This window comes from Danaus plexippus, chromosome 30, assembly GCF_018135715.1.
Source record: "Danaus plexippus chromosome 30, MEX_DaPlex, whole genome shotgun sequence".
In the NCBI taxonomy this organism is placed as follows: domain Eukaryota; kingdom Metazoa; phylum Arthropoda; class Insecta; order Lepidoptera; family Nymphalidae; genus Danaus; species Danaus plexippus.
Genome location: NC_083557.1, coordinates 1,656,725 through 1,682,744, shown reverse-complemented (window position 1 = coordinate 1,682,744; position 26,020 = coordinate 1,656,725). Strand labels below are relative to the sequence as shown.

General features: G+C 30.7%; 2 protein-coding genes across 5 annotated transcripts in view; both read right to left on the bottom strand.

The window, feature by feature from the left end:
- Window positions 1–546: 546 nt before the first annotated feature.
- LOC116776492 (P protein-like) lies at window positions 547–20,356 on the bottom strand. 2 transcript variants are annotated; one of them, XM_061525660.1, is made up of 17 exons: window positions 19,921–20,356; window positions 12,146–12,370; window positions 10,396–10,531; window positions 9,552–9,588; window positions 9,352–9,487; window positions 8,675–8,820; window positions 7,753–7,977; window positions 7,024–7,227; window positions 6,453–6,568; window positions 5,974–6,112; window positions 5,574–5,709; window positions 5,252–5,454; window positions 4,531–4,624; window positions 4,063–4,205; window positions 3,259–3,369; window positions 2,773–2,920; window positions 547–2,405 (listed from the first exon to the last, which is right to left on the bottom strand). In XM_061525660.1, exons 2-17 carry the CDS (start codon window positions 12,339–12,341, stop codon window positions 2,227–2,229), a joined length of 2,349 nt encoding a protein of 782 aa, XP_061381644.1. In that variant the 5' UTR covers window positions 12,342–12,370; window positions 19,921–20,356; the 3' UTR covers window positions 547–2,226. The 2 variants fall into 2 exon arrangements, with proteins under 2 accessions (XP_061381644.1, XP_061381643.1); XM_061525659.1 differs by lacking the exon at window positions 19,921–20,356 and adding an exon at window positions 16,986–17,135.
- A 1,296-nt stretch (window positions 20,357–21,652) lies between these two features.
- The window catches only part of LOC116776570 (P protein), a 36,706-nt gene continuing 32,338 nt past the window's right edge, over window positions 21,653–26,020 (bottom strand). For all 3 annotated transcript variants that reach the window (XM_032669789.2, XM_032669784.2, XM_032669785.2), the window contains exons 13-17: window positions 25,895–25,988; window positions 25,306–25,448; window positions 24,582–24,692; window positions 23,190–23,337; window positions 21,653–22,770 (exon numbers count right to left, since the gene is read on the bottom strand). In XM_032669789.2, coding sequence (XP_032525680.2) covers window positions 22,592–22,770; window positions 23,190–23,337; window positions 24,582–24,692; window positions 25,306–25,448; window positions 25,895–25,988 — 675 coding nt within the window. In that variant the 3' untranslated portion in view covers window positions 21,653–22,591. The remainder of the gene's footprint in view (window positions 22,771–23,189; window positions 23,338–24,581; window positions 24,693–25,305; window positions 25,449–25,894; window positions 25,989–26,020) is intronic.

Here is a 26,020-nt window from a genome sequence, read left to right as displayed (position 1 = left end):
ATACATATGAAGCCATCACAATACATTTTCCTTTGACCTTATATTTTTGTTGGTAAAAATCATTCTTATAATTAAGTACAAAACATTAATCACATACAACTAACGAAATAACGCTGATTTTAACGTAACATGTATTTATTAGTTTTGTAAGGTAGATATAGATTTTCATAGATATATATATCTATATATATTACATAAATACATATATACATATATATATATATGTATATATATATATCTATATATATATCTCGTGTTACTTATGATTAAGGTTAAGTAAAGAATGTAAGCTCATGGCTTGTTCGCCGTCCATTGAGAGTATTTACAAAATATACAAAATTATCAAAATACTATGTCACAAATAATGTAACTGACTGACGCACCAGAACCCTGACTCGTTCGTTCTTGACCACAGACTGCGTTTGCAGAGAACGTCCTCATTTATTTCCGCGTCACATGATTATCTTAAGCGTATTTATAATAATTTTACTTTAACTGTGAGAAATTTATTTTATGTATCGAAAAGAGTGAAATAAAAACCATACAAAGCTGTCTATGTTTTATTGTATTAGTTATATATAAAATTGACTTAATCAACTTAAATTATGATTCTGGTATAATAAGGAATTAAAAAAAATATTATTTATAAAAAATAATTAAATTATTCCTATAAATATATGAAACTCTGAGAGCTCTGAAAAACACAAATTGGACGCATCTAATAATATTGGGCAGAAAAATTGGTAACATATCCAGCTAGTACATTTGATGCGGGTAGTCCAAGATTTGGCTAAGGGGCGTTTCATGAGAGCGAGAGAGAGGGAGAAAGAGAGAGATGAATACATTTAGCAAAAAAATAAGATCATATCATTAATTTTGTTCTCGCTTACCACAGAAATTAACAAATAATATTACTATATGACAAATATTATTACTATATTATGTATTATGACCCTTAAAACATTAATGTGTTGTGCTTACATGAGATATGCAATGAAAAACACGAAAATAAAAAAAAATATGAAAATTGAACACGAGAAATGGGAAATAATTATTCCCGGGGGGATTCTGAATTGTCGCTGTAACTAAAATTATATATAGTTGTCGGCTTGTATTTTGTCCATATTTATGCGTAGTGGGGATAAGTTTGCCCATTCACACTTTGCGGAACAAAAGTGGTGACTTGATGTTTATCAATAACTAAACCACGTAGCAGTAGCAAAAACAATGGGTCAAATTTAATTGCTCACAAAGTACTCGGAAGCTAACATTATATATGACCTAACTATATGTCTTTGCCAAGTTACACGCCAGCAATCATACCATAAAACAGCTATTCTAAATCCATTCTTTATTCAAACAAAAAATATTTTGCTGACGTAATAGAAACAGATAAGACATAATTTTCGAAAACTTATTAAAAAAAAAAAATCACAAATATCCATCAGTATCTAAAAAATATGTACAGAATCTTACTATATGGAGGAAACTTATTTTCAATTCACGCTATATCATCATATCAACCATGGAGAAATAAGTTGGGAAGCGAAATGTATTGCTATCAACACATTGCGCTTCGTAACTTATTTGTGCTAAGAGTGCTTGCATAGTTGTCATATCCCTATAAATATGACAACTATGCAAGCACTTTTCTACAAGCTGGAATTTGAAGTGATGAGTTTCCATTAACCGAGTGGATTAAACAGTTTAACATGGTTGGAAATTTGGTAAACTTTCAAGCCAACATCGAAGTTAACGGCCTACTCACAAAGCTTCACTCACAGACAGATATTTTAAATTCAGTGAGAAAAACAAAAATCAATATCAATTGGATGAAGATAAACTCGGGTCTCCGCCGAGCATTGAATAGGCTTGGAACCAAAATTATTAAAAAAATTATTTCCTTTAACCAAAGAATTGCCTAAATATCGCAAAACAGGAATAAGGCAAGTAAAAAATACAAACAATGTGTTGGGCAGAAAAGACGTGAGATGAAAAATAAGAGATGATAGCATAGCATAGGAGTTTAGATAAGATCCTTTTTATGTACATAACTGCTGACATTAGCCTTAAATAAACTTTTTCTCTATCTAATTTTCATCTCTTATCTTCTTTTCTCTCTCATTCTCTATCTTATTCTCCCCATTTAACAACACGAATAACGCCATAAAAATTAACTTGTATCAAAAAAATATAATTACATTTGTAAAACAATAAAATATCAGATCAATGCCATTCAAAAACACAGTGACATATCAGAAGGTAGACAGAAGATACACACAGATGTCCTATCATGATGGGGAAACCTATTTTGAAGAACTGCATGAAGGTGAACCGATAGCCGTGCTGTTCAGCGACGCCCGCGCACACGACGTTGGCGCTAGCACCAATCAACGTGCCGTTACCTGGAAGTCACACTCCCTTACAACCAAGTTTAAATTCTTATAATTTGGCAAAATATTCCACTATTCCAGTGCGAATGAAGCCTTAGCATAAAAAAATTGTATTTGTTGTCAAGTGCTAATGTTATTTGTTCATAATAGACGTGTCATCTCAACGACAAAAGCTAACGATATTTGTTCGTAAGAGAATTGTCATCAAAATCATCAATAGTAAAACGAATTTATACGTAAAAAAGTGTCTTATTATACCATGGAAATAACTATAACTCCATTCGCACTTAGACCATTAGGATAAATTCAAGTAAGAATTTGCTTTTGTACTAAGCCACTATAACTTAGATAGTATATATCATACAAATGTTATATTTACCACCGAGACAGGCTCCAAAGAGTAATGCCCAAATAAGCGGTCCCATGGGAAGATTCAAGGCAGGGTTGTTTCCAATGGCCACAACAACTCGTATCATCATCGTTGTTAGAGGAATGTTGTCCACGAAAGCTGATATAGCTCCGGAAGCCTTCATTGTAAAGAATATATATATATATATATATAATGTTATTGGGGCATTGTTGGTCATGAACCATATTGATGTTCGTTGACAAAGTATCGTTTCAGACATTTTTTCTTTGTATTTATCGAACTTTTTACCTCCCTAGTGATAGAAGTCATTAAATTTACAACAGCATATTCTTTTATAGTCTAAATACGTCTATAAGGGAGATTAATCGTAGAAAATTATTTTCGATAATAAATGATTATTCTATCTATATGAAAATGCAGTACAACATAATTATTATCCAATGAAAGTCTTTCATATTATATATTACAGTATTAGTACTATAAATGTCAACCTACCCACAATATAAGCATTAAAGATACACCCATTCTGTAGTTTTCATCCACTTTGAAGATGAGTTGCTCCAACAGTCCTCCGATGAATGAGATAAGACCAAGTTTTGATAGGGCCTAGAAATTCGGTAAAGTCACATTGTATACATAATCAAAGTAAAAGACTCTGTTAGTAAGATTAAGGCGTATTTTTTTTATATGTTTACGGACGACAAAGCAATTCTTCAGCTGTTTTTGATAAACTTTGATCCTAAATAGTTTATAGTTTTAACAATTGTTTGTTTAATATATAATTCAGGCATCCAGCAAAATGAATGAATGAGTAACCCTTAACCCAAGTCGCTGAACTCCAGTCCTATACAGCACTTTAATGTTTTAAACTGACTTACTTTGAAAGTAACTCAACACCAAAAACGTTGCTTAAATTACAGTAAAAATTATAATACACGTGTTAGAAAAGTCAAAAAACAACATTTTTTGTGACGTTATAAGTGTAGGAATATTGACCAGGAAGATACTTAAATAATGTATTGGTCGAAATACAGTTTCAGTCTTGATGTTGAATGTTCAGCGTCACTTCCAGTAATGTCCTATAGAATGACTGAAGCCAGTATTCGTAGCTTTCAAATACAATTTTCTTTTTGTAAATGTTTTTACGGCTCTGGATACGAGTCCTTTTGAGCCTCAAATAAAATGATACTTAAATGTTGCCATTACAAAATCACAATGGTTCAGTATTATGATTAATTATAATCAATCAGAAAAATAATTCTAAGGATTCTGACATATTATAATGAATACGGCACTTACCTCCATAAGAACAAAAAGTGCTGCAAAAAACAATAATGTAGACCACTCTACTCTGTGAAGTATTGGCTCTAGATCAGATCTATCAGCCAGAGTTAGCAGCAAAATGGCTCCTAGCAGAGCGGTCATACCCAAAGACACGCGATCTGATAGAAAGTTAGATACTTATACCAAAATTCAATAATCATTTTAATAATAAAGCAGTTTTAGACCTTTTTTACGTATTTTAATGATTAACTTTACAACAATTTAAATATAAGTTGTATTTATTTTGTAATAAAACATGATATTTATTTAAAAACTTATTTTTTTTAATTTCGGTCTCCATTTCTGATATTTGGGAATTTTGGGTGAAAGCTTTTCGGTTTTTCCAGTTTTATAATGTTTAAAATACGGAAAAATTATATACTAATATGTACTGTAAGTAATTTATGTGTAGATGGTAATAATATAAGATCATATGTTACTTACTGAGTTCTGGTATGGAGTGCATGAAAAACACAATCACTACGAAAGCTATTGCCACGGACGATTTCATTAAAAGATTTCTGTCACGTATTTTATACTGAAAATAATATAAGGAATCAGAGGGTAGTATCCTTAGTACCAGTTACAATGATACTAATTACAGATAGTTTGCAAGTTCTTTATTATTTTTTTTAAAATTAATGTTTAAACTGACGATTTATAATTGTCATAACAAATGACAAGTCATTTTATTTTCGTATTTAAAATTAAAATATCTTAATGATGAATATCAAAATAAAAAGAGTCTCACATTGATTACTTGAAATCTATACGAAAATTATGTAACAGATACCGTATTTTTCACCACCAACATAAGCCTATAGTAGGCTGCTGAGCAAAAGCCTTTTCTCACATGGAGAAGGTTTTGATTTGAAGGCATTAATCACCTCGCTCGCTCAAGGCGGATTGGCGATTTCAATCTTATAATTTGAAATTATAAGACCAGGTTTCCTCACGATGTTTTCTTTCACCGTCCGTCAGTGGTGTCTAAATACTCTTAGAAAGTACATATGACTCGGCAAAGATCACATTGGTACTTGCCAGGTTTCGAACCCGCACCCTCATGAGTGAGAGGCGGGCTTTAACCTTTAGGCAACCAGGAATTTTATTTTAGCCAATGACAATAAATACGTACGGTATTTTTATATCGTATGATTGTTCCTACCTTAGCTTTTAATTCTTCTAACGTGGTCACGAAAGTTTCTTTAGAGCACGCACGTTTGCTGCTCTCTTTCATAAATCTGTTTAAATTCTGCGTCAATTTCTTTATTTTCCTCTCGAGTCTCTCTCGTACCGCGTTAACCCCGTCGCTCGAATGTGGCAAGGAATCGGCCGCGCGGCGCCAAATCGAAATTAGACGACGAAGATCTTCAAATAATAAAAAAATTTTGATTCTATTTCACACCCATATATATATAATTATTTTTTAAATAAAATACAAACATATATAGATTAAATCTCAGAAACCTTTTTTCTATTAATATTACCTCGTATTTCCTTAGGCATTCTTATCCTAAGCCTATTCGTGTCCCTGAACATAAATTTCACCTGTAGTGACGTCTGTATGAAAACCATTAGGATACCCAGTGACATATGTGCTGTGAAATTAGTGAAATTTATGCCCTAAAAAAGATTAAAATTCAATAAAATCGACCGATTGTTGGCAAATAAATCACATAAATTTGTTGTTATTTTTATATTAAATGGGTAGTTTAAATTAAAAATTTAACTTTCCGAGTACTTTCTGTAAATTATTGATAAGGTTATTTACAAACATTAATTTATACTTACTACAAATTAATTACAGTCTATTTTCATGATTATCGTCAGTATGCCTTTTCTTACTGCAAATATAGCTATGCTTACTATCTATATACCAACACTTACCGCCTGTACGACAGCTTTATTAGATGCCACAATAACATTGGGTGGATCACCAACAGGAGTCGCAGTGCCACCAATGTTACTATATATTGCCATCAGCATCAAGATAGGAACCGGATCTAGATCCATAACTTCACATATTCTAGAATTACGATGTTTTTGTTTAAGAAGAATTATATCTAGAAAAACTTAAGCGTACACTAAGTATTTACGTAAATATAATCGCACCTCTGTTTTAATTCTTTATATTTTCTTTATTTCAATAGTAATCTATTACAAATTATTGCGACAGACGACATAAAAAAGAGGGTAGACGTGTTTGATATCTTGAATTTTTTTCATCTGTTTTGGAACAAACTTCAGTATATGTTCTGTTAGGATTGCATTTTGATTCTACATAATAATTAAATAAAATTATACATTGTAGAATATTACAATAAAGAAATCTATTAAGTGCATTCCTTAATAACTCAAGTACTTACCTGATTGTGACTGGAGAAATCAGTAGAATCGTTGTGACGTTGTCCAAAAAGGTGGAGAAGACAGCTGTGATGATGCAAAGAAGATAGATCAAGGGCCACAGTTTGCCCTTCGTCATCTAAAATTTACACATACTTAATTAATACCAATTACAAGCTCACTAACGACCTCACTAGGAATAGGTTCGTTGTATATTAATACGCGATTGAAGCGGGAGCTAGAGGCATAACAGCCAAGTCTCTCTACAACCTAATCCTCTCATTGTCTTTGTATTGTTTTGTAAAGTAACCTATACTTTTAATAATCAAACCATTAAGCTTCTTTTACTCATACTTTAGTCTTTACTAGGACTATAACAATAGGAATATGAAGGTATTGCCGATTTTTTTTTAAATATAGATTACGTAAAGATAAAAAACTCATTTAAAAAAAAAAACAATTAAAATGACATTAAGAGCTGAAAGAAAAACTAAATGATAAACGTTTCTATGAACGAAACATAATTTAAAATAATTTATTTTATTACATATGGAAGTCAATACATCCGAGACGTCATCAAAGTAGTAAGAATACCTCAAAAATAAAAACCGCCAAATAATCGAATAGGCCGGTTTCCGCGACGATAGCGACGAGGATCATCATGCTGAAGAGCAATAAGAGCGTTTCCACATCCAGCCACGAGATCAGCTCCGGAAGGGAGGGGCGTTCACCGACTAACGCGAGGGTCGCCAACGAGCTGGTTGATATAATTATAGCTGCCACTGTTCTATTGATAACCTGCATGTGAAACGGGGGAAGGTTATCGTTTTCAAAAATAATAAAATACGCGTAGTAATTCGTAAATATTAGTTTCGTTTAAATATATATATGTAAATAATAAAAAGTGTCTTAAAATAAATATGGTGAGTGCCCGCTAGCGCCATCTATTATCTGTGTAACGTAACTAAAACAAGATTAACTGATATGACGTACAAGTGACTAAGATGATATCTTTCATTAATTACACCGTCGTTAAAAGCAGATTTTAAATCTGTGTGATGGATTTAATTCAAATAAGTATTACATACTTTTACGCTCCTAATATTAATAGTCTTTTTATTTCATGTGTTACATAACAATATTTTTCTAGACAAAACTAGCATAGATTTAAAATATTATAATTTTTTTTATCCATCTTTATGTCAATAACCGAGATTAATCTTCGGAGCTATTTCAGTGTGATTCCAGAAAAAAGTAAAATTCAAATCTGTTCAAATATTTCTACTTGACAAACAATAAAATATCGAAATTTATTTGAATTACCTCAAAAATTATCAGAATATATAGACCACATAGCAATACAAAGGCATATACTATCGCAGTACTATCCAATGTACTCTCTTTATACGACAGTTTGAAAGGCAATAGATTTGCATCGGTCCGCATACGGATAGAACAGTTGGACTTCACATCAAATACTCTGGATCTGAGCTCGCCTTTGTTTAAATCCGTATCGTTTTCCAAAACAATCCGCCATGGTTTGGATTCCTGGAAAATGGACTTTAATTTTTAAAAAGGAATGGAATATTTAAAATGGAATGGAATATTTAAATTGGAATGGAATTTATAAATTGGAATGGAATATTTAAATTGGAATGGAATTTATAAATTGGAATGGAATATTTAAATTACGTTTAAAAATAACAACAAGAATAGGTTGGTTAGGATGAGCAATGTCTGTTAGAAATATTGAAGAACGTAATAATTTTTTGTAACGTAGTTAATTTACAGCTCTTAGTTATTGCAAAAAAAATTTTGCTTAAAAACAATTTAGGTTCAGTTTATACGTAAATTACAAAATGGAATAATAGAAATTAATACACCTGGTTAAAACAGTACAGGAAATGGTCTAGATATATAAGCAATAATTATCAAAAATATAACATCGAATTAAATTGATTAATATCATCAAATGTCAAATAAATAAAGTGACAGTATATTGTTCGAGGTACAGTTTCAGTCTTGATGTCTAATGTTCAGCGTCACTTCCAGTAATGTCCTACAGAATGTCTAAAGCGAGTATTCATAGTTTTCAAATACAATGATACTTAAATGTTGCCATTACAAAATCACAATGGTTCAGTGTTATGATTAATTATGATCAGTCATAAATATAATTCTAAGGATTATAGTATATTATAATAAGGCACAGATGGCGCCACTTGTAACACCATGTTTCATATACCTCAGTTAATCCACCTTCATAGCATACTATCCAGATCATAAGGAATGACGTCAGGTTGGAACCATATATCCTCTCTTCCTGTTCGGAGTAGAATGGACCAGATAATTGTACTTGTATTCTGTCACCGGAAACTTCTAAAGGATAATCTAGAATGATATAATAAAAATGTACTTGTCTGTCCGTGCGAAACAGTCTGTTTTTCGAGAAATTTTATTTATTTGCAAATAGCTTAGAAGCTTTTAAATAATTTCGATTTGATATCTTTCTAGTTACATTTTTGCGATGGCTATATCGATTTGTGTGAAACTTTCTCTGGTTGGTAGAATAGTTTGAGAGATTAAACCTGAAACCAGCTAGGAAAACAATAAAAATTCGGTAAAGATAGCTGGTATAAAATAGTATTTTTTTTATAATTTTTTCGAAGCATAAATTTTATGTTATAATTTTTCTAAAAACCACGAAATAACTCTAGTTATTATAACGCAAAGCTTATAAGTAAATTAAATCATTCGCATTTACAACGTAATTAATGCCCAAACAAAGGTCTGCTTAAAATATAAAATTCCAACGCAACATAATAAACGTCATGAATTCAAAAATCTAAACCGATTTTAGTAAATTTTTAAATAAACTATGTATAATATATTTGTTTCAAAATTTCCAATGACGTCACTCACGTTTATCATCCCCTCCAACGATCGCTGTATTCCTAAATACTTCAAGATTTTCATTATACGTTAGAAATATGACCGTAAAGAATACCCAGCATCCTATTAACATTGTCATTTTTATGTAATATTTAGCTTTTTTGATCTAAAAATAGAAAATAAAATAACAACTGACAAAAAAATTAATTTATCTCATGATTTTAACGTACCCTCGGCGTGCTCGTTTTATTTTCTCTCTCGTTTGTGCTGCAAAAAATATTAAGGGATGTACCTATGTTTTACACAAGTTTGCAAGACGCTACACACGAAGGGTTAAGTGTTTTTCATTCAATACGTTGATACTAACGTGAGAAGATTTTTTAATGTAAAACTATTGAGCTTCGTATGTAGACAGTTCAAAAGATATTTGACTAAGGAAAAAATCAAATTAGGTACTCTTTATTTACACGGCATTAAAAAAACCAATCAATAAATATTATAACGAATCAACGATTCTATAAATAATATCAGAACAACTCCAGTAACAGAACAACTTCAATAACTACTTAAAAACAATAAATTACATCATTTGATCCTTAATAATTGTTTTAAAATATATAACACAGAAAGAGTTCTGAATTTTTTTATCTGTGTACATATTGTGTAATTCTGTTTTGTTTACTCGCTTTTAATTCTTTGTTTTCTTTTGTAGTTTAAAAATATTAATAAACAAAATATATTTAATAGGTTTTCGTTTATTGTATGAATAAATAAAAATACGAAATGACATTGACATGTCCTAGCGACGCAATACACGCCCGGTGTATGTTGCATAATTTAAAAGGGAATTCCCCGGTTGACAGGTTGAAGTAATATAATGCTAGTTTAGAATAGAAATTGCAAAATAACACACACAAAGTTATAAATATGTGTGTGTTTGTGTGTGGGTGTGTGTGTGTGTATGAATAACTTAGGCATATAAAAACAAATATATTTGTGTATTTTTTTTAATCTATTCTCCTTATTTGATAATTATTATTAATGATACAATTCGTGCATCACAAAATTACTTACTTTTCTTTATAATTGTTTTTCGAAACTGAATCATCCATTTCTTCCTCATTACCTCCATCTTCATGAATAATATGCACCGACGCGTCATGATGCTGAGGTTTTGTCCTCAGAAGCTCCTGGTTTTCATCCGAAGCATCTGTTTTTGTTAAATACATTACGCTATTAAAATACTTAGCTTTAAATATTTTTTTCGTTAAACATTCAAAGTAGAAGCAGAGAATTATTGCTAATAGATATTTATTTAAGCTAAATTTAAGCCAAAAATATCAATTAAATTATATATAATAATTATTTAATTAATAGACTTATTTGTAACCTAAAATAGTTATGATTATTGTCTATACAGACTTAAAACGATCTTTCCTGAACGATGAAAACTTCGTAATTATGAGAGGAAACATTTTGCAATTTTTTTATATTTAAATTCATTGCAATTAGGGAAAAAAATATTTAAAAAGAACTGGAAATATTGTAACAGTTCCAACGTCTGTCATCGATATAGACCGGCGGCTTACAGTTTGCGTTTTTGACACCTGTCAGTTAGTAATGTGTAGTGATGTACCCAGTACCACAAATAAAATTATATCCACATATATATTCAGTCCAATTTATATTTCGTCATTTTCTATAGAAATTATTTATTACAATAATATAAAGCTTACAAAAATATTCGATTACAAATTGGATTGTACAGGACAAACTGAAGCCAACACCAGGATAGCTCTCAGTATTTCAAGGATAAAGAGTATTTAATAAATCAATATTTAATATCCCATTTTAATGTCTAAATTTGGTCTTTCACGTGTCTCTTCTTGACACAGCATTGACAAATAAAAAATATGTTAATCATATGTGTAACCTCACTCCAAATAAGGCGGTTCAAGATTTTCGCATATCTATACAATCACATGACATCATAAAGATTTGACTTGCTAAAGTAGTCTTGAATGTTTATCAATTATTGAGGCCTAACTGTTGTCTGTGACTCTGAGATAATTATCATCTCTATCAGATTATATTCGATTTGTTGAGGACCCTTTCATCAGATCCTAATATTGTAATAAAGAAAATATGTCAGGTCAATGCCCTTTTGATTTAAATTTTTTTTTTTTGAAAATTGCCCGTATTGAAGGAGTAAAAGAATCACAAACACAGCTGAGTTAGGAACTTCTTAGTTTAAAACGTTAATTTTTACGTTTTTATGGTCATTTTTATTTCATAGAATGTAAAAAGCATCTCCCAATACTATAAAGTACATTTTTTAATGGCCTAAAATAGTAAAATACTAATTATAAGGGTTGCAAATTAAAACTGTAGTAAAATTAAATTTCGGAAACAAAACACGCAAAAATAACTTTCACTTTTCCAAAAATTCCAGTAATATTATTAAATTAAGTTGAAAAAAAAAATTACGTCATTAATTAATGTCCAATAAATTAATTGCTTGTTTTATGGAGCGACGGAGCGTTGTCTAATCAATATTTTTTTTTTTTATATTTTCCTTACATTTCCTTAATAAATTGTATCAAAAATAAATCTTTAGAATAATATATTTATACAATAATATCAAAATCGGCAAAATCGTCTTCATATCAACCGTTACTAGATTAACATCTAAATATAAATACACTGTCAATATGATATCTGTATCGAAGAAGACGGTTAGAATTTATGCAAAATTTTTTTGTCAAAAATCTACTTTTTTATCTATAGAAAAGTCCTAGATTTTGTAAAATATATAAAAGCTTACCAATCTCCTCAACTTTCCTTCGGATTTGCTCTAAAGATGGGTCGTTTTTCACCTCATCCGGCAACGCCAGCCAGGACTGAAGAGTATCTGGTGTCAACTCCGGACATGACACCAGGGAATATGTACTCCAGTTTAAAGCTTGGTTTTTGTTTAAATCCTTCCTTTTTCCATTAAAAGCTCTCAGAATTTTTTCCATCTTAGTCAAACATTTCCAACTTTCAAAACCTGATAGTGAGGATACAATAAAGTTTTTGTTATTATTAAATTAAAAAAAACCACTTTGGATTCCACGGAAAAAAATTACGTCTAAAAAACGTGAAACACTAATAATAATATGTATAAAATAATAATATATATTTGTATTTAAAATGACAGTGTTACCATTTTAAAAATATTATTAAAAGCACCTACTGAGTATTTAAGAATATAATATAGATATATTGTTAAAATATTTAGCACATACATATAAGTATGTGCTTATACGCAACATATCTTAAAAATAACATATTATGAATCATGTTTCAAAGACGTTAACATGTTAAAGAAGTTTTAAGTACTAAGGAAAACCTTAAAATATAGTCTTTTCATAAACAAAAAAAATTATAAATGCCCCATTTAAGTATAATAACTCAATTTAATTACAATAGCAAGTAAAAGTCTGAAAAAAATGATCGTCAAAAAATCGATATAAAAAAAAAACCTTGCAAAATGTGTCAATTATATTCTGCCAATGTCACTAGCACGGTGAAGGCGGTGTTTGAACTAATCTTTTTATATAATCTGTTCTAATCAGTTCAATGTTATGGCTGTCATCATAATTCAGTGTTAATGACTTCACTGACGTATAACATATGTTTCTGATGGCTCACACCGATGAAATGGTAAGCACGATTTAAACTATAGTCTAAAGTCAGTTATATATAAATAGGTATGTATATCTATAATATTCTTTGTTGAACACATATCCTACTATGTTAAGGAAGATAAGCGGTTTTATTGCCTTAATCATTATTTATACCACATCATTTAGAGCCAGAGAATATTTATCTGGATTATGTAAGCTGGGAGACGATTTTAGAGAGAACTATAATACCTCGAGTAAATTGCATGTAAATGCTCATTACAGGTATAGAATAATAGATAAATGTATAATTACCTTTTAGCAAACAAAAACTAAAAAATCATCATCATCACCATCATTAGCCTATCGGAGCCCACTGCTGAGCAAAGGGCTTTTCTCACATGGAGAAGGTTAGAGCATTAATCACCACGCTTGCTCAAGACGGGCTGGCGATTTCAATCTTATAATTTGAAATTATAAGACTAGGTTTCCTCACGATGTTTTCCTTCACCGTCCATCAGTGGTGTCTAAATACTCTTAGAAAGTACATATGACTCGGAATAGATCACATCGTACTTGCCAGGTTTCGAACCCGCGCCCTCACGTGTGAGAGGCGGTCCTTTAACCTCCAGGCCACCGCGACATAATACGACAGGACATAAATAAAAAATAATACAATATTATTGAGAATGATACCAAATTGTGTTCTTAGCTTAAGATAGTAGATATTCATTCACGAACACCTCAAATATTTAGACAGTCGAATTGATGCAATCAAAGTGTTCCACAATAAAAGGTCTTGAATTATAAAATACTGTTTACTGAATTTTGTCTACTGAACTGGACTGGAAAAAATGACCAAGAGCAAATCTCTTAAGACCTCTGGCAAACGTAAGTCTCAAAATTTTTCTTAAGGTCAAAACATGACTTAGGACCGAATAACACACAGTATGAATGAGAAAGATTTTATTAATCTCGGCTGGGATTAAAACCACTTGATTTTGTTATAAAATTCCGATACATATGGGGTCTTTTTTTAAAGCTGGATATGAAGTATTTGAGCATATTCTGGAAACGCTCCCGTGTGTTAAGATCTGTTGAAGCTAGCTTCAGCGTAGTCAATTGTGGTAAGAAGATAATGTGATAATATAATATAGTGAATTTTAAAAGAAAATGTCGCAATCATTTAAGACCTAAGTTCCATTCCATCCATTAGTGTAATATGTATAGACTGAAACAACTTCAAGTTCAGACGTCTTATACTTCCCTAGACGTTTGGAACGATGGGCAAAACGGAAGTACCTAAATTACCACAAACTACATAAATTACCACAAACAAATTTTTTGGGTTTCTTGGACGGAGAAATGATTGTGCATTTTTTTAAATTTCGCGAATTTGGCAAGAAAGGGTCCAATATTTAATGAATAAAGAGGATAGGAGCTATAATATCCAAGATAAGGATTCTGATGTTACAGCTAGTTCCACCTGCACTTACAGCATTCGAAGTTATAGAGACGCTATTTTTAAGATCACATTCAGTGTCAGAGTAACATGAGAATGAAATCAAAAGTTAGTGGGTTATGCAAATATTAAATTTTTACTATCTTCAAGGAAGAGTAGTGGTAGAGACTAGAGGAGGGGGGGGAGAGTGCTAGTAGATATTGTCTATAGTTTTAAAATCTGATTTAACAACACCAAAATGTTTGATAAACTTCTTGTTTTAGCAGAGTTGTCATACTAAACGGAATTGTATTTTTTAAAGTATAATGTAGCGATTTATGAATTTCTTGAATTTACAACAATTGTGTTCCAAATCATCTAATTTTAATTTCGCTTTATATCCGTTCTTCCGTGACATACGTTCTTTAATATCGTATGTTAGGAGGAAGGTATTTTAGATTAATAGGGCCAATAGAGTCACACTGACTACTCAACAAATTATTAAAGATTTCAACCCTTCTTTAGATTGAAATTTCATTTATTACATCTAGCCAGTCGATTAGACTAGCATCATGTTAGAGAAAGTTATTCCCAGTTCACCAAAATTAATTGCAGAATAATGTTAAATCTAGATTTAGGAGGAGGAGAATCTAGAATTAATGAGAACGTCGTAACAAACACCAGCGGAAAGCTGACCATGTTTGAAAAGAGGTGATAGAGAAACTATCACAATAAGGCCAAGAAGAAAAGGGGAGCTGCCAAAAACATACGAGGCTGCAAGGGAAAGGACATGCAGATAGTCTTTTATTTGTCTGTGACACGTGTATTTGGAAATTGTTGTCAGTTTTCATTTCATTGATTTTGCCATCAGTTTAAAGAATTCTACAATGAAAACGATCTAACAAAACGACTTCAAAGACAATCTTTACTTATAGTTTCAGGGGCTTGAAATTTTTGTTATGTATAACAATTTCTATACTATGGGTATTGTGCGAAGGCTTATGATTGAAAACTGGAAAATATCCGTGTTGTTTGACAAAGCAAACTTGAAATAAGCGTACTAACCGACATATTTCCTTAAACAGAAGTAGGAGAAAGAAAACAGTTTGCACAGAAAATAGTTCCAAATCTTCCCATTAATATAACTTATACAAACAAGCGTGAATTTAGAACGATAATATAAATATTGTTTTAAATACAATTAAAATTGTAACCATCAAATAAGTCGACAATTCTCAAACAGCTTAGAAATTAACTATTAAAACTTAAGCATACAATAAAAAGATAATGTCCACTCTCACCAATATAGATAAGATAAAAAAAAAATGTGCTACAATATATTTTATTTCAGTATTTTTGGAGATAACAGTTCATAGTAATAATGCTTAGCAATGTCTCAAATAAAAGAATATTGTAAAAAAATATATATTTTTCCATCTCGGACAAACGGAGGGTAGTTCAAAAGTGTAAAGATAATCTTAGTTTTAAATTATTCAAACGTTTCATAGCTACATGTTTTTTTTCCTATGATTATTTTTGCATTTTTCATATACCCGATTTGGGTTCGGAACATTTATTGTCAGGTTTCAATAAATTGCGTTGAAAACATGAGAAACTAGCTTTTCCACGTCCACGTGAATTTCGAAATTGATTTAGAGCCCATTTATTACTCTGATTTTTAAGCTTCACTACCCTTGTAGTTTCATCAAAATCAGCTCAGCATTTTTATCTAGGTATATCCTTTCCGTCCTCTTAATGTTCATCAACTATGCCCAATGGATTTATTACTCAAGTAATTTTTTTTTTACCAGTTTACTAATAATATTTTTTTAGACTCGTTTTATGTTTACAAATGCAAAATTATACGATGATTTCTTCTTGACTTTGTCTTATCAAGTCTAGTAAAATAATGATATGAGAACCTCAAAGAGAATTTGTAAACATACTTGTCTGTTAGTAATTTGATTCTGTTATGATTTGTGTGCTATTTAAGATAAGTCATAGAGACTTACATAGAACATTAAGTATAATAATTAATACAAAGAACACTTTTTAAGATATGAAATAACTACACGTAGTTAGCAAGGTTTCCACACGCCTTAAGATACGTAAGCAAACTTTTGTTGTACTTATTATTATATCAGATATTGATGGCTAATAAAAAAATATATACGGATATCTATATTGGTAAATGTCGACTTAAAGTAGCCATTTTTAAGGAATACCTACAATAAGATATAAAAAAAAATCTGATTAATATCATGAAGATTTTGGTGGGAAGCTAGAAATAAAAGTGCCAAAACTGTTGATTGTTACGGATATGTTCCTCAAACTGTCACTCATGAAGTAGATACAGACTTTTGGAGTTAAAAAATTCATTTTTAATAACTTAATAATTTTCTCATCAGTCGTTTATATAAAGATATGCTTTTATTCATTTATTCCGATGGTCATTTATTCAGTTGAAGGTCTCATTACGATATATGTTTTGCTTCGAGTTATATCTAATAATAGTGTAGTTATTTATAGCTCATAATGCGAACGTGTAATGTACTTACCAAAATAATATCTAGGGATTGCAAAATTATTTGACAACAATCAACACAGCTCCTTGATCTACTCTATATATTATCTATGGCCTTGATACTGAACATTATACTTGTTTTATATTCACTATGTCGAATACTAGTGGGGATATAGCGACGGCAGCGCACGTTGTGGCAAAAGACAGTTTTATTACTATGTTGAGAAACACGATAAAGCTCTCTATATACATTGTTTAGACATGTTAAGTATAGATGGCGCTTATAATAAATATACTCAGATGTTTGTGTTCATCAATTGTCAATCAATACAAATTATAAAACAAAGTCCCTCGCCGCATCTGTCTGTCTGTCTCTTCGCGATAAACGCAAAAACTACTGCACCGATTATCAAACAGTTATCACCACTCAATAGCGTGATTCTCGAGGAAGGTTTTAGTATATAATTGGTAAGTTTTTGTATTTACTTGTGTGTATATTAAGGATATTTGTTGAAGATGTCGGGGAAACAGGAGCCGTCTGAGAGCTTTTAATGAAAACGCTGCCCTAAGTCTTTGAGATATAACAAAATAATATATGGTGGAATTGTGTATCTTATATAGGTCTACAGAAAAGTCCACGGTGGCATATGTATAGCTTAAGGATAACATACAATATTCGTTTTATAACTTTTAAAAACTTGCATTTACATAAATACGGTATTAAGTCTTATTATAATAAATTACTTCGTTTTCAAGCTTACATCAGTATCTGTAAATTACGTTTTAAATCATTTAAATCGGGCGTACCATGTGAAAGTCATAATATAAGTTTAATAATTCTCAAAATTAAATGGGCTATTTTATATTTTTTGTAAAGAGCCCGTGGGAAGCCGGGGATGGTACCTAGTTATTTATATAATTAAAAATTTATTACTATATAGAGTTCCAGTTAAAAGTAAAAAAGTATTGTTTTAGTATAGGATTCCGATATAAAAAGACCTTCACGGAGATGGTTATTTGATGAAACATATTTTACATTAAACTACAATAACTATATTGTATATCGGTTGGCTTATGAATTTCAGTCCAGGATATGACTAATTAATAATTGAAAAAAGATTTTTTCTTTAATATGTCACCGGTTTGACTATAAAAAAAAATTATACCAATCGAAAATCTGAAGCCCATAGAATATGCAAACGTTAGGTTGCCTTTCCTTTTCCGGTCGTAAGTCTCGGGTTGCCAGATATAAACAGGTAAACTGATAGTTGCATTTTGATAATTTAATCAAATTTAAATGAAAATAAAGATTACTTGATTATGAAAACGCTGGTATAGGGTTGCCTGCGAGAAATCAGTCCTGAATTACGGTTGTCGAATTTTGAAAATTGAAATATTGCTGAGAGTGAATATGTGCGACTGGGAAGTCCCAACCAACCGTACCATGCGATAGAAAATTGTCCGCCCATCTATCACATGTCGCATTACAGCAGTCCTCAGTTTTACTAAGGCGTCTATTGACAGATTCATTGAATTTATTTTGTATTTTGCACTCCTATAAGCACTGCGTAGATAGAATTATAATCTTTATTATGATTTCTGCTCGCCTCTAGACGTCAAGACATTATTTATATAATATTTATGAAGCATAGATTAGAAAGGAATTTTTTCTATACAATTTTCAGAAATTTATAACCTGTGAAAAAATCTACCCGAGTCGTGTCAACTTAGAACAACAGAATATGTTTGTTTCTACAAATTAATATGTTTATTAAGCTAGCATCTTTTTCACTATTGTTTTTTTTATTCAATATACTATTTGTCTTGCATGAATAATTTAAAAAAAACATTGCTATAATAAAGAGAACCTTAAGAAATGTGATTACATAACAATGACTTTATTATAAAATTTGAAAATTATAAAAATATAATTTTTTAGCCGGTGTTGCCACTTAGGAAACTTATTTCTGAACAATCTTTTTTATTTATGCATCTATTTTTACAGAATTAGAATAAATACACTATTTATTACATTGTTTTTCACAATTATTGAATGATGTTGTTTTATTTTAAATTAATAATAAATCCAATAAAAAGTATTTATAAATAATATGTTGTTGGAAGTTGGATAACTGCTTGTGACATCTGTATGTTCAGATTCACAATACTTTTTTTTTAAATCATCTCATCTCAAATATACAAACTTATTCAGCCTAAATAGTAAAAGGAGTTTTTATAAGTTGTTAATTATTTACTAGAGTATTTATTTTTATAACCAATGTTTTTGAAGAATAATTATCTGTATTTTTTTATATTTCCCATATTCATTTCAGGAAAAAATTTTTTTAGTATAAGGTTGTGTATAAACTGCAGATAGTATAGTATAGTGACAGTCATTAGATCATAGCTGACTTATGTCGAATATTTATTATATACCGCCAGAGTGAGTCAGTAGTGAGATTAAAATTAGATTAATATTTTAAAAATAACTTAATTTTGGGTCAAAGAAGTTCAGTAAGTCCCAATTATGTTGTCCTTGTCATAATACCGCTTCTCCTTTATGTACATAGTTTTATAATGAGTTTTATATTGGATGATATTAAATACTTTCTAGGTTCTAGGTTATTCTAACAAAGATATTCTCTGAGGTAATCTGACTATGACCTTGAATTTTAATAATTATAGATTCTTTAACACATTTCTATTATCAATACAAAAAGGATTAGCTTCACATGGAGTAATAGGATAGACATACAATTAGAAAGACTGATAGGCACAAGTTTTGAATTATTGATGGTCAGAATTAGATTTGTTTTGAAGTTGCAACATAAATATTTTGAGTGGAGTTTATATTTTATCAGAGCTATATGTACATTGGATTTATCAGGAATTGGACAGTCAGTTGTTCAAAAACGATAATGACGCCATGACACAAAAATACATAATAATATGAAATACATACAACTCACCAAATCGAAGCAAACAGATTAATATAAGCAATACAAATACACAACACAACAATATATTCGAAATATTAAAGAAACATAATTAAGTATATATCAAAGTTTGCAAAGAATTATCCTCCGTACTAATATTTCACTCAAGTACATTACTGATATATATGTGTATATACAAATAGAAATAATATTATATAATGGGAGTCTTTCTGAGACAAGAACCTACTAGTCTTCTAAATTTCTGTAAGAGATATTTCTAAGTATTAACCATTTAGATGATTTATCAAATACATTTTTATAGTGGGTCGATCACCATTATGGACATTTTAAGAAATCAATTACGTACTTATTTTTTTTTTTATATGGCCTTTATCCGTACAAGCGTACTTATTTTGATGGGATAATCAAATTGTCATTACACATTTGTCATAATCTGTCATACAGAACAAACATCAGGTTCATAGATGACATAATTTTATCTTTTTTTTTTGTAAATTAGTATTGGAAATAAATTGCTAGTATTATGTGAATTAGAAATAATACAAGATTTTTTTATGTCATCCTTAATACTAATCATTGGTTATATTTATACGAAAATTGTAATTTGGTGATTCAAACGAAATAATATTCTTTATGAAATAAAGTATTTCAGGGAAAAAAGTATTTTATCTACCTGCAACTCTAGAAGGTTAAGTGCATCTTTAATCCTAAGCCAATAATTTCCTTTGAAAATAATTCATTGCCTTGAAGTTAATGAAACCACTATAGTAATGCTTGTATTATTTCTTGCACTGTAGGTGATTCTACAGCTAAGGAAGGAGTCGAAAGACAAGGAACTTGATGTTGTGATTAGGGGTGTTCGTTGTCGTCTTGGTTTGGTGACTAAACGCTCTATGTTGCAGTTCATTCGGTCCCTCCCCCCCCCTGACAGTCCGGTATTCAGTATTTGGTCTTTATAACAAAAGTGTCAACGTTTCTTTTAGTGTTCCAAAAAATACGAAATAAATGTTCCTATCGAACTTGGACCCTTGAATTGCTCCGTAGTGTAAGAAGAGGTTGCTTGGTTAACGGATCAAAATGGTGGGCATAGGTTTTTGACAACGTCATAAAACGAGAGAAAAGTTTCCCTAATCTAGCTAAAAGATTCACAACCCAAATGTCGACATGTCGCTCGCCATCTTCAGAGTGTCCATCCTCACTCCTTGGCTAGCTATTGGTCGTGCATCACTGAGCGGCAACAGATCAATTTCCTCCACTAACGCTGGCGCTATGAAATAACTCCCTGCAGAGATTTTCTCAAGGGACTATTGAAAAAGTTTCATCATGCAGGCTGTAAACGAGTTCGCAAACGTCGTGGTATAAAAAAAAATCGTGACATCTGTGACTTTCGTTACATTGTGTTAATTCTGATATCTGCCAATGCGAGATCGTTGCCTTCTTCTGCAATTAATGACGTGGATGCACACGAGAGAATAGCTCTTTGTATTTATCTGTGAATGTTTTTTCCAGCTTTAATTCCTTTGTCCAACAGGCGACTGAGGAATATACCTAATGGGCTCACTGCTTAATATACTTTTTTTAGATAAGATACTTGGTCATATCTGCAAAAACCTAACCAGTAATACGAGTATTATATGTAGTTTTGGAAATATTAGTTCCTTTGAGCAAAAATTGTATGCCCTTTGAAATAATTTTAAGTCCATAACTTCCAGAGGAATAAGCAAAATAAAACGGATTTAAAAGCTTTCTTTGTAAATTTATATATTTCATTGTTTTAGTATACTTAAAGTTAAATGAAGATGTATATTGATATAAAAATAATGATTTAAATAAAACGTTCCTTGTACAAAATTTAGAAAAACAATACTGGATTTTTTTCTCTTACAATTTTCGCTAAAGTTATTTTGTTTCATAAATTTGTTAGCAAATTATATTTATACTCAAATTCCTATGAATTATCTATGTCTTGGCGTAATTACCAACAACGTTTCCTCATTTTGACACTAAGAAACCTGAGTGTAAATATCTAAAAAATCTTATTTTGTAATCATAACATATTGTCTAATACTGATTCTAAAACATTCTAGTTATAACTAAATTTTAAATACAAACACAAACCTAACGTTTTTACAAAAAAAAAATAATTGTTTGTTTTATATCAATTATTTAGTTATAATTTCTAACAAAAACAAAAATGATATCTACAAAATTTTGTAAAATTAATACATTAGAATAATTATAAAAGGAAATAAATAAAGGGCGAAGTTTCGACCGCTTCGATGCCCTGTCTTCATCATTGTCTTTGCGGTCACTTAATTAAATACTATTAAAAATAATTTAAACGAAATTGATATTTAAGTACGACATAATTTTTAAATCACATATAATATTTTAAGGTACTTGGGTTAATTTAATAATAAGAACAACTGCTCTTCCATATCCGGTTCTACGAAATTACCCTTTCATATATAATCTCTTAGTTTGAGATTTAAATTTATATATGTATATATAAATTTATGTATTTTTTTGGTACTCAATCTATAAACAATATTAGGGACTATCATATTTTATCATCGACTAATAAATTGGTGGTTTCATATATATAATTTGATTGATTATTGCGATTTATAGCCTTCATACGTGCAAAATACACATTAGATAATATCAAACAGAATAAAAAGCCCTAATGCCAGGTAAACACGCAGTGACAGACGAGTAGATATCCGGATGCGACTATGAGATGTCCTATCATGACCGGGAAACCAATTTTGAAGAACTGCATGAAGGTGAACCGGTAGCCGTGCTGTTCAGCGACGCCGGCGCACACCACGTTGGCGCTAGCACCAATCAACGTACCGTTACCTGGAATGTTATAACAAAAAAGCTGTCAAAGAAGATTTAATTGTTAAACTTCTGGAATTTAGACAACTGAAACAATTCAGTTCTAAGATGTTAATTCACATTTCGTCTTTCCATTATCACGGTTGGCGTACAGTAACCGTAACGTCTTCAGTATGTTGTTGAAAATTATTATAAACGCGTAGTAAAACTGACAAATATTAGTTTTATTTCAATGAAATAATCCAAACCATATGGTGAATTTAGTTTGGTTTACTAAGAAAATTCAGTCGTGGGCCACATTGTGGCTTTCTATGTAAGGTCTTTCAATTCCGATATAGTATGCTATACAAGAATTTACCTTTAAAAATTATCTACAGTTAAATTTCTGTTTCATCCTAACTGACACAAGGCACAGCAGTGGCAATCTAACTTATTCTTACCTCCCAAACAAGCTCCAAACGACAGGGACCATATCAATGGGGTTATCGGTAAATTCAGATTGGGGTTCGATCCTAAAGCAATGACGACACGCACCATCATCGTGGTGAGAGGGATGTTGTCGACAAACGCTGATGTTACACCTGACACCTGGAAAATTTTCGTTAGCAAAATTAATAGAAATCACTTATCTTTCACATCGTGAGGAAACCTGGTCTTATAATTTCAAATTATAGGAATGAAATCGCCAACCCGTCTTGAGCAAGCGTGGTGATTAAAGCTCTAACCTTCTCCGTGTGAGAAGAGGCCTTTGCTCAACAGTGGGCTCTGATAGGCTGATGATGATGATGATGATGACTTTTCTTTTAATATATTTCTTCTTAATAGAAAATGCGTTTGAAAGTTGAAAATTTTTCACTATTGACATTAATTAACATGATCACACCGGGTGATTGACCCTTAAAAATAATTTTAAATAAAGTGTTCTAATCACAACATTCTAGTATTTCTTCAGTTTTCGTTTCTTCCACCCCCAAAATGTATATACTAAATAAATAATATTTTTTTTAATTTAATAATACAGAAATAATATTTCGTATATTTCGGACGTCTTCGGTTTGTATCTCATATCAGTTGACGATTTTTTTTCCCTTAAATATTTCGTTTAAATTTTGTACCTTTTTTTTTTCATTTTCTTTATTATTCAATACAAATTTGTAACAACAATAATAGTATGTGTGTGTGTTCGGGAGTGTAGATGTGCGTGTGCGATTGTCTCTAGGTGTACTTGTGTGAGTGCGGGTGCGTACGCGCGCATCTATCCGTAACATCGTAGATCCCAAACAGATCGATCGATTTTGTTGCGGTTTTTTTCATTTGAAAGCTAGTTTCCTTATTGTGGTTCTTTGGTATGTTTGCTTAAAATCGCTCCAGGAGTATAAGTTTTTTAATTAAGGTTTTTTTAGCATGACGTAAGTTGTTAAGGCCTACTCGGATTACTCGATCAAGTCCCTCATGCATGCCAGTATAATCGTTACATGATATTTAATGCTGAAGCGCTTTTTGAAATTTAATGAAATATCATTAGTTATTTACTTTTAAATTATTATATCATGTTTTATAGAAGAATTTCAATTAATTATTATGACTACTATATTTACATCATGATATCTTTCTCCAGTAAAGCTTCATTTTTAATTTGCAGAGCTTATATTAATACATCTTGCAACTAACAAGAGGTTCTGAGATATTTATTTGCAACATACTATTATACATATATAGTACTCTCTATATATTCTGGGACCTTGTAAGAAATATCTTAAAAATATAAAAACCATTAAAATAGGGAATATACCAGAAATTATGCAAGTAACCAGTGTTAATATTGTACTCACCCACAATAGGAGTAAAATGGCCACCGCTAATCTACCATTCTCGTCTACTTTGAGTATTAAAGATTCAGTGATACCACCAATAAACTCGATGAGACCAAGCTTTGATAATGCCTGTAATAGATTTTTTATAATTACCAAATAATACAAAAGATTGAAGAAGAAGAAAGAATTAAGAAAATGCACGTTTTTTTTTATTCCCATTGATGGACATGATATATACATATATTAAACTGACATAATAGCTAAAGTATCTGTGATGAGATGAGTCTCATATCGTGATCACGGTTGCTGTATTAGTGTGTGATAAAAAAGGCTTAGTATCCAAAAAACTTATTTTAATTTGAATGTGTACAGGCGCAGATCATGGACATCATTATAAGACTAAGTTGTACATAGTTTAATTCGTTAGTAAAATGTTGTTGCGAAAGTTTGTAATTTACGAGATATAGCTAGGTATTAAAACTTTTGCAACTTCTTTTTTAACATGGTCACGCGAGAGGAAGGGTTAGGTTAGGTTAGGTTAGGTTAGGTTAGGTTAGGGGGAATAAATTAATTAAGGGGAGAGGAGACCTTATAAGCTAAAATTTAAGCATAATTCAACCCGCTAATACATAAACAAAATATTTTTCAAAAAAAGGCAACCCTAAATCCACTGATTCAGTGGACTATACATAAAATTTAATAACGTTGAATTAATTAATAACAAAAATGTACAATGGCTGACCTCCATAAGCACGAATAAAGCGGCAAAAAATAACAGAGTAGACCATTCAACTCTGTGTAATATCGGCTCGAGATCTTCCCTGTCAGCCAAAGTCAGCAATAGTATTGCTCCCAAAAGGGCTGTCCATCCTAAAGATACTCGATCTAAAAAGATAAAAGATAATTAATTAATTTTGCAAATATGATTTTAATTATGAAAAAAAAATCAAAGTACTTTTTTTTAAATAGCAATCAAATCGGATATGTCTACCTTTACATTAAATATATTTTATGATATTGGATATAGTACAAATTGAAAATAAAAAATTACTTAAAAATTTGATGCAATAACTAATTATTCATGTGAATATTGTAATGACCTAGTGAAAGGTTTTCAACAACTATCCGTTTACATTGATTTGACAAAATATATAATAATAAGGAAATTGTAATAAAAAAATTTTTTTGCTATAGTTTAAAATTTTTTCATTCATAATATTTGTCAAGTCTAAAATTTCATAAATATTGTTCTGATGACGTTGTACGTTTTTTAGACATTTTCTATTTAGACGACATTACAGTGACAGTGATATATGCTTGTTCAAACTTACTCAATTCCGGCATGGAGTGTAAGAAAAACACAACGACTACAAAGGTAATGGCTATAGTCGATTTTATCAACAGCATTTTGTCCCTCACTACGTACTGAAACAACAAAAAATTTCATACATTTATAT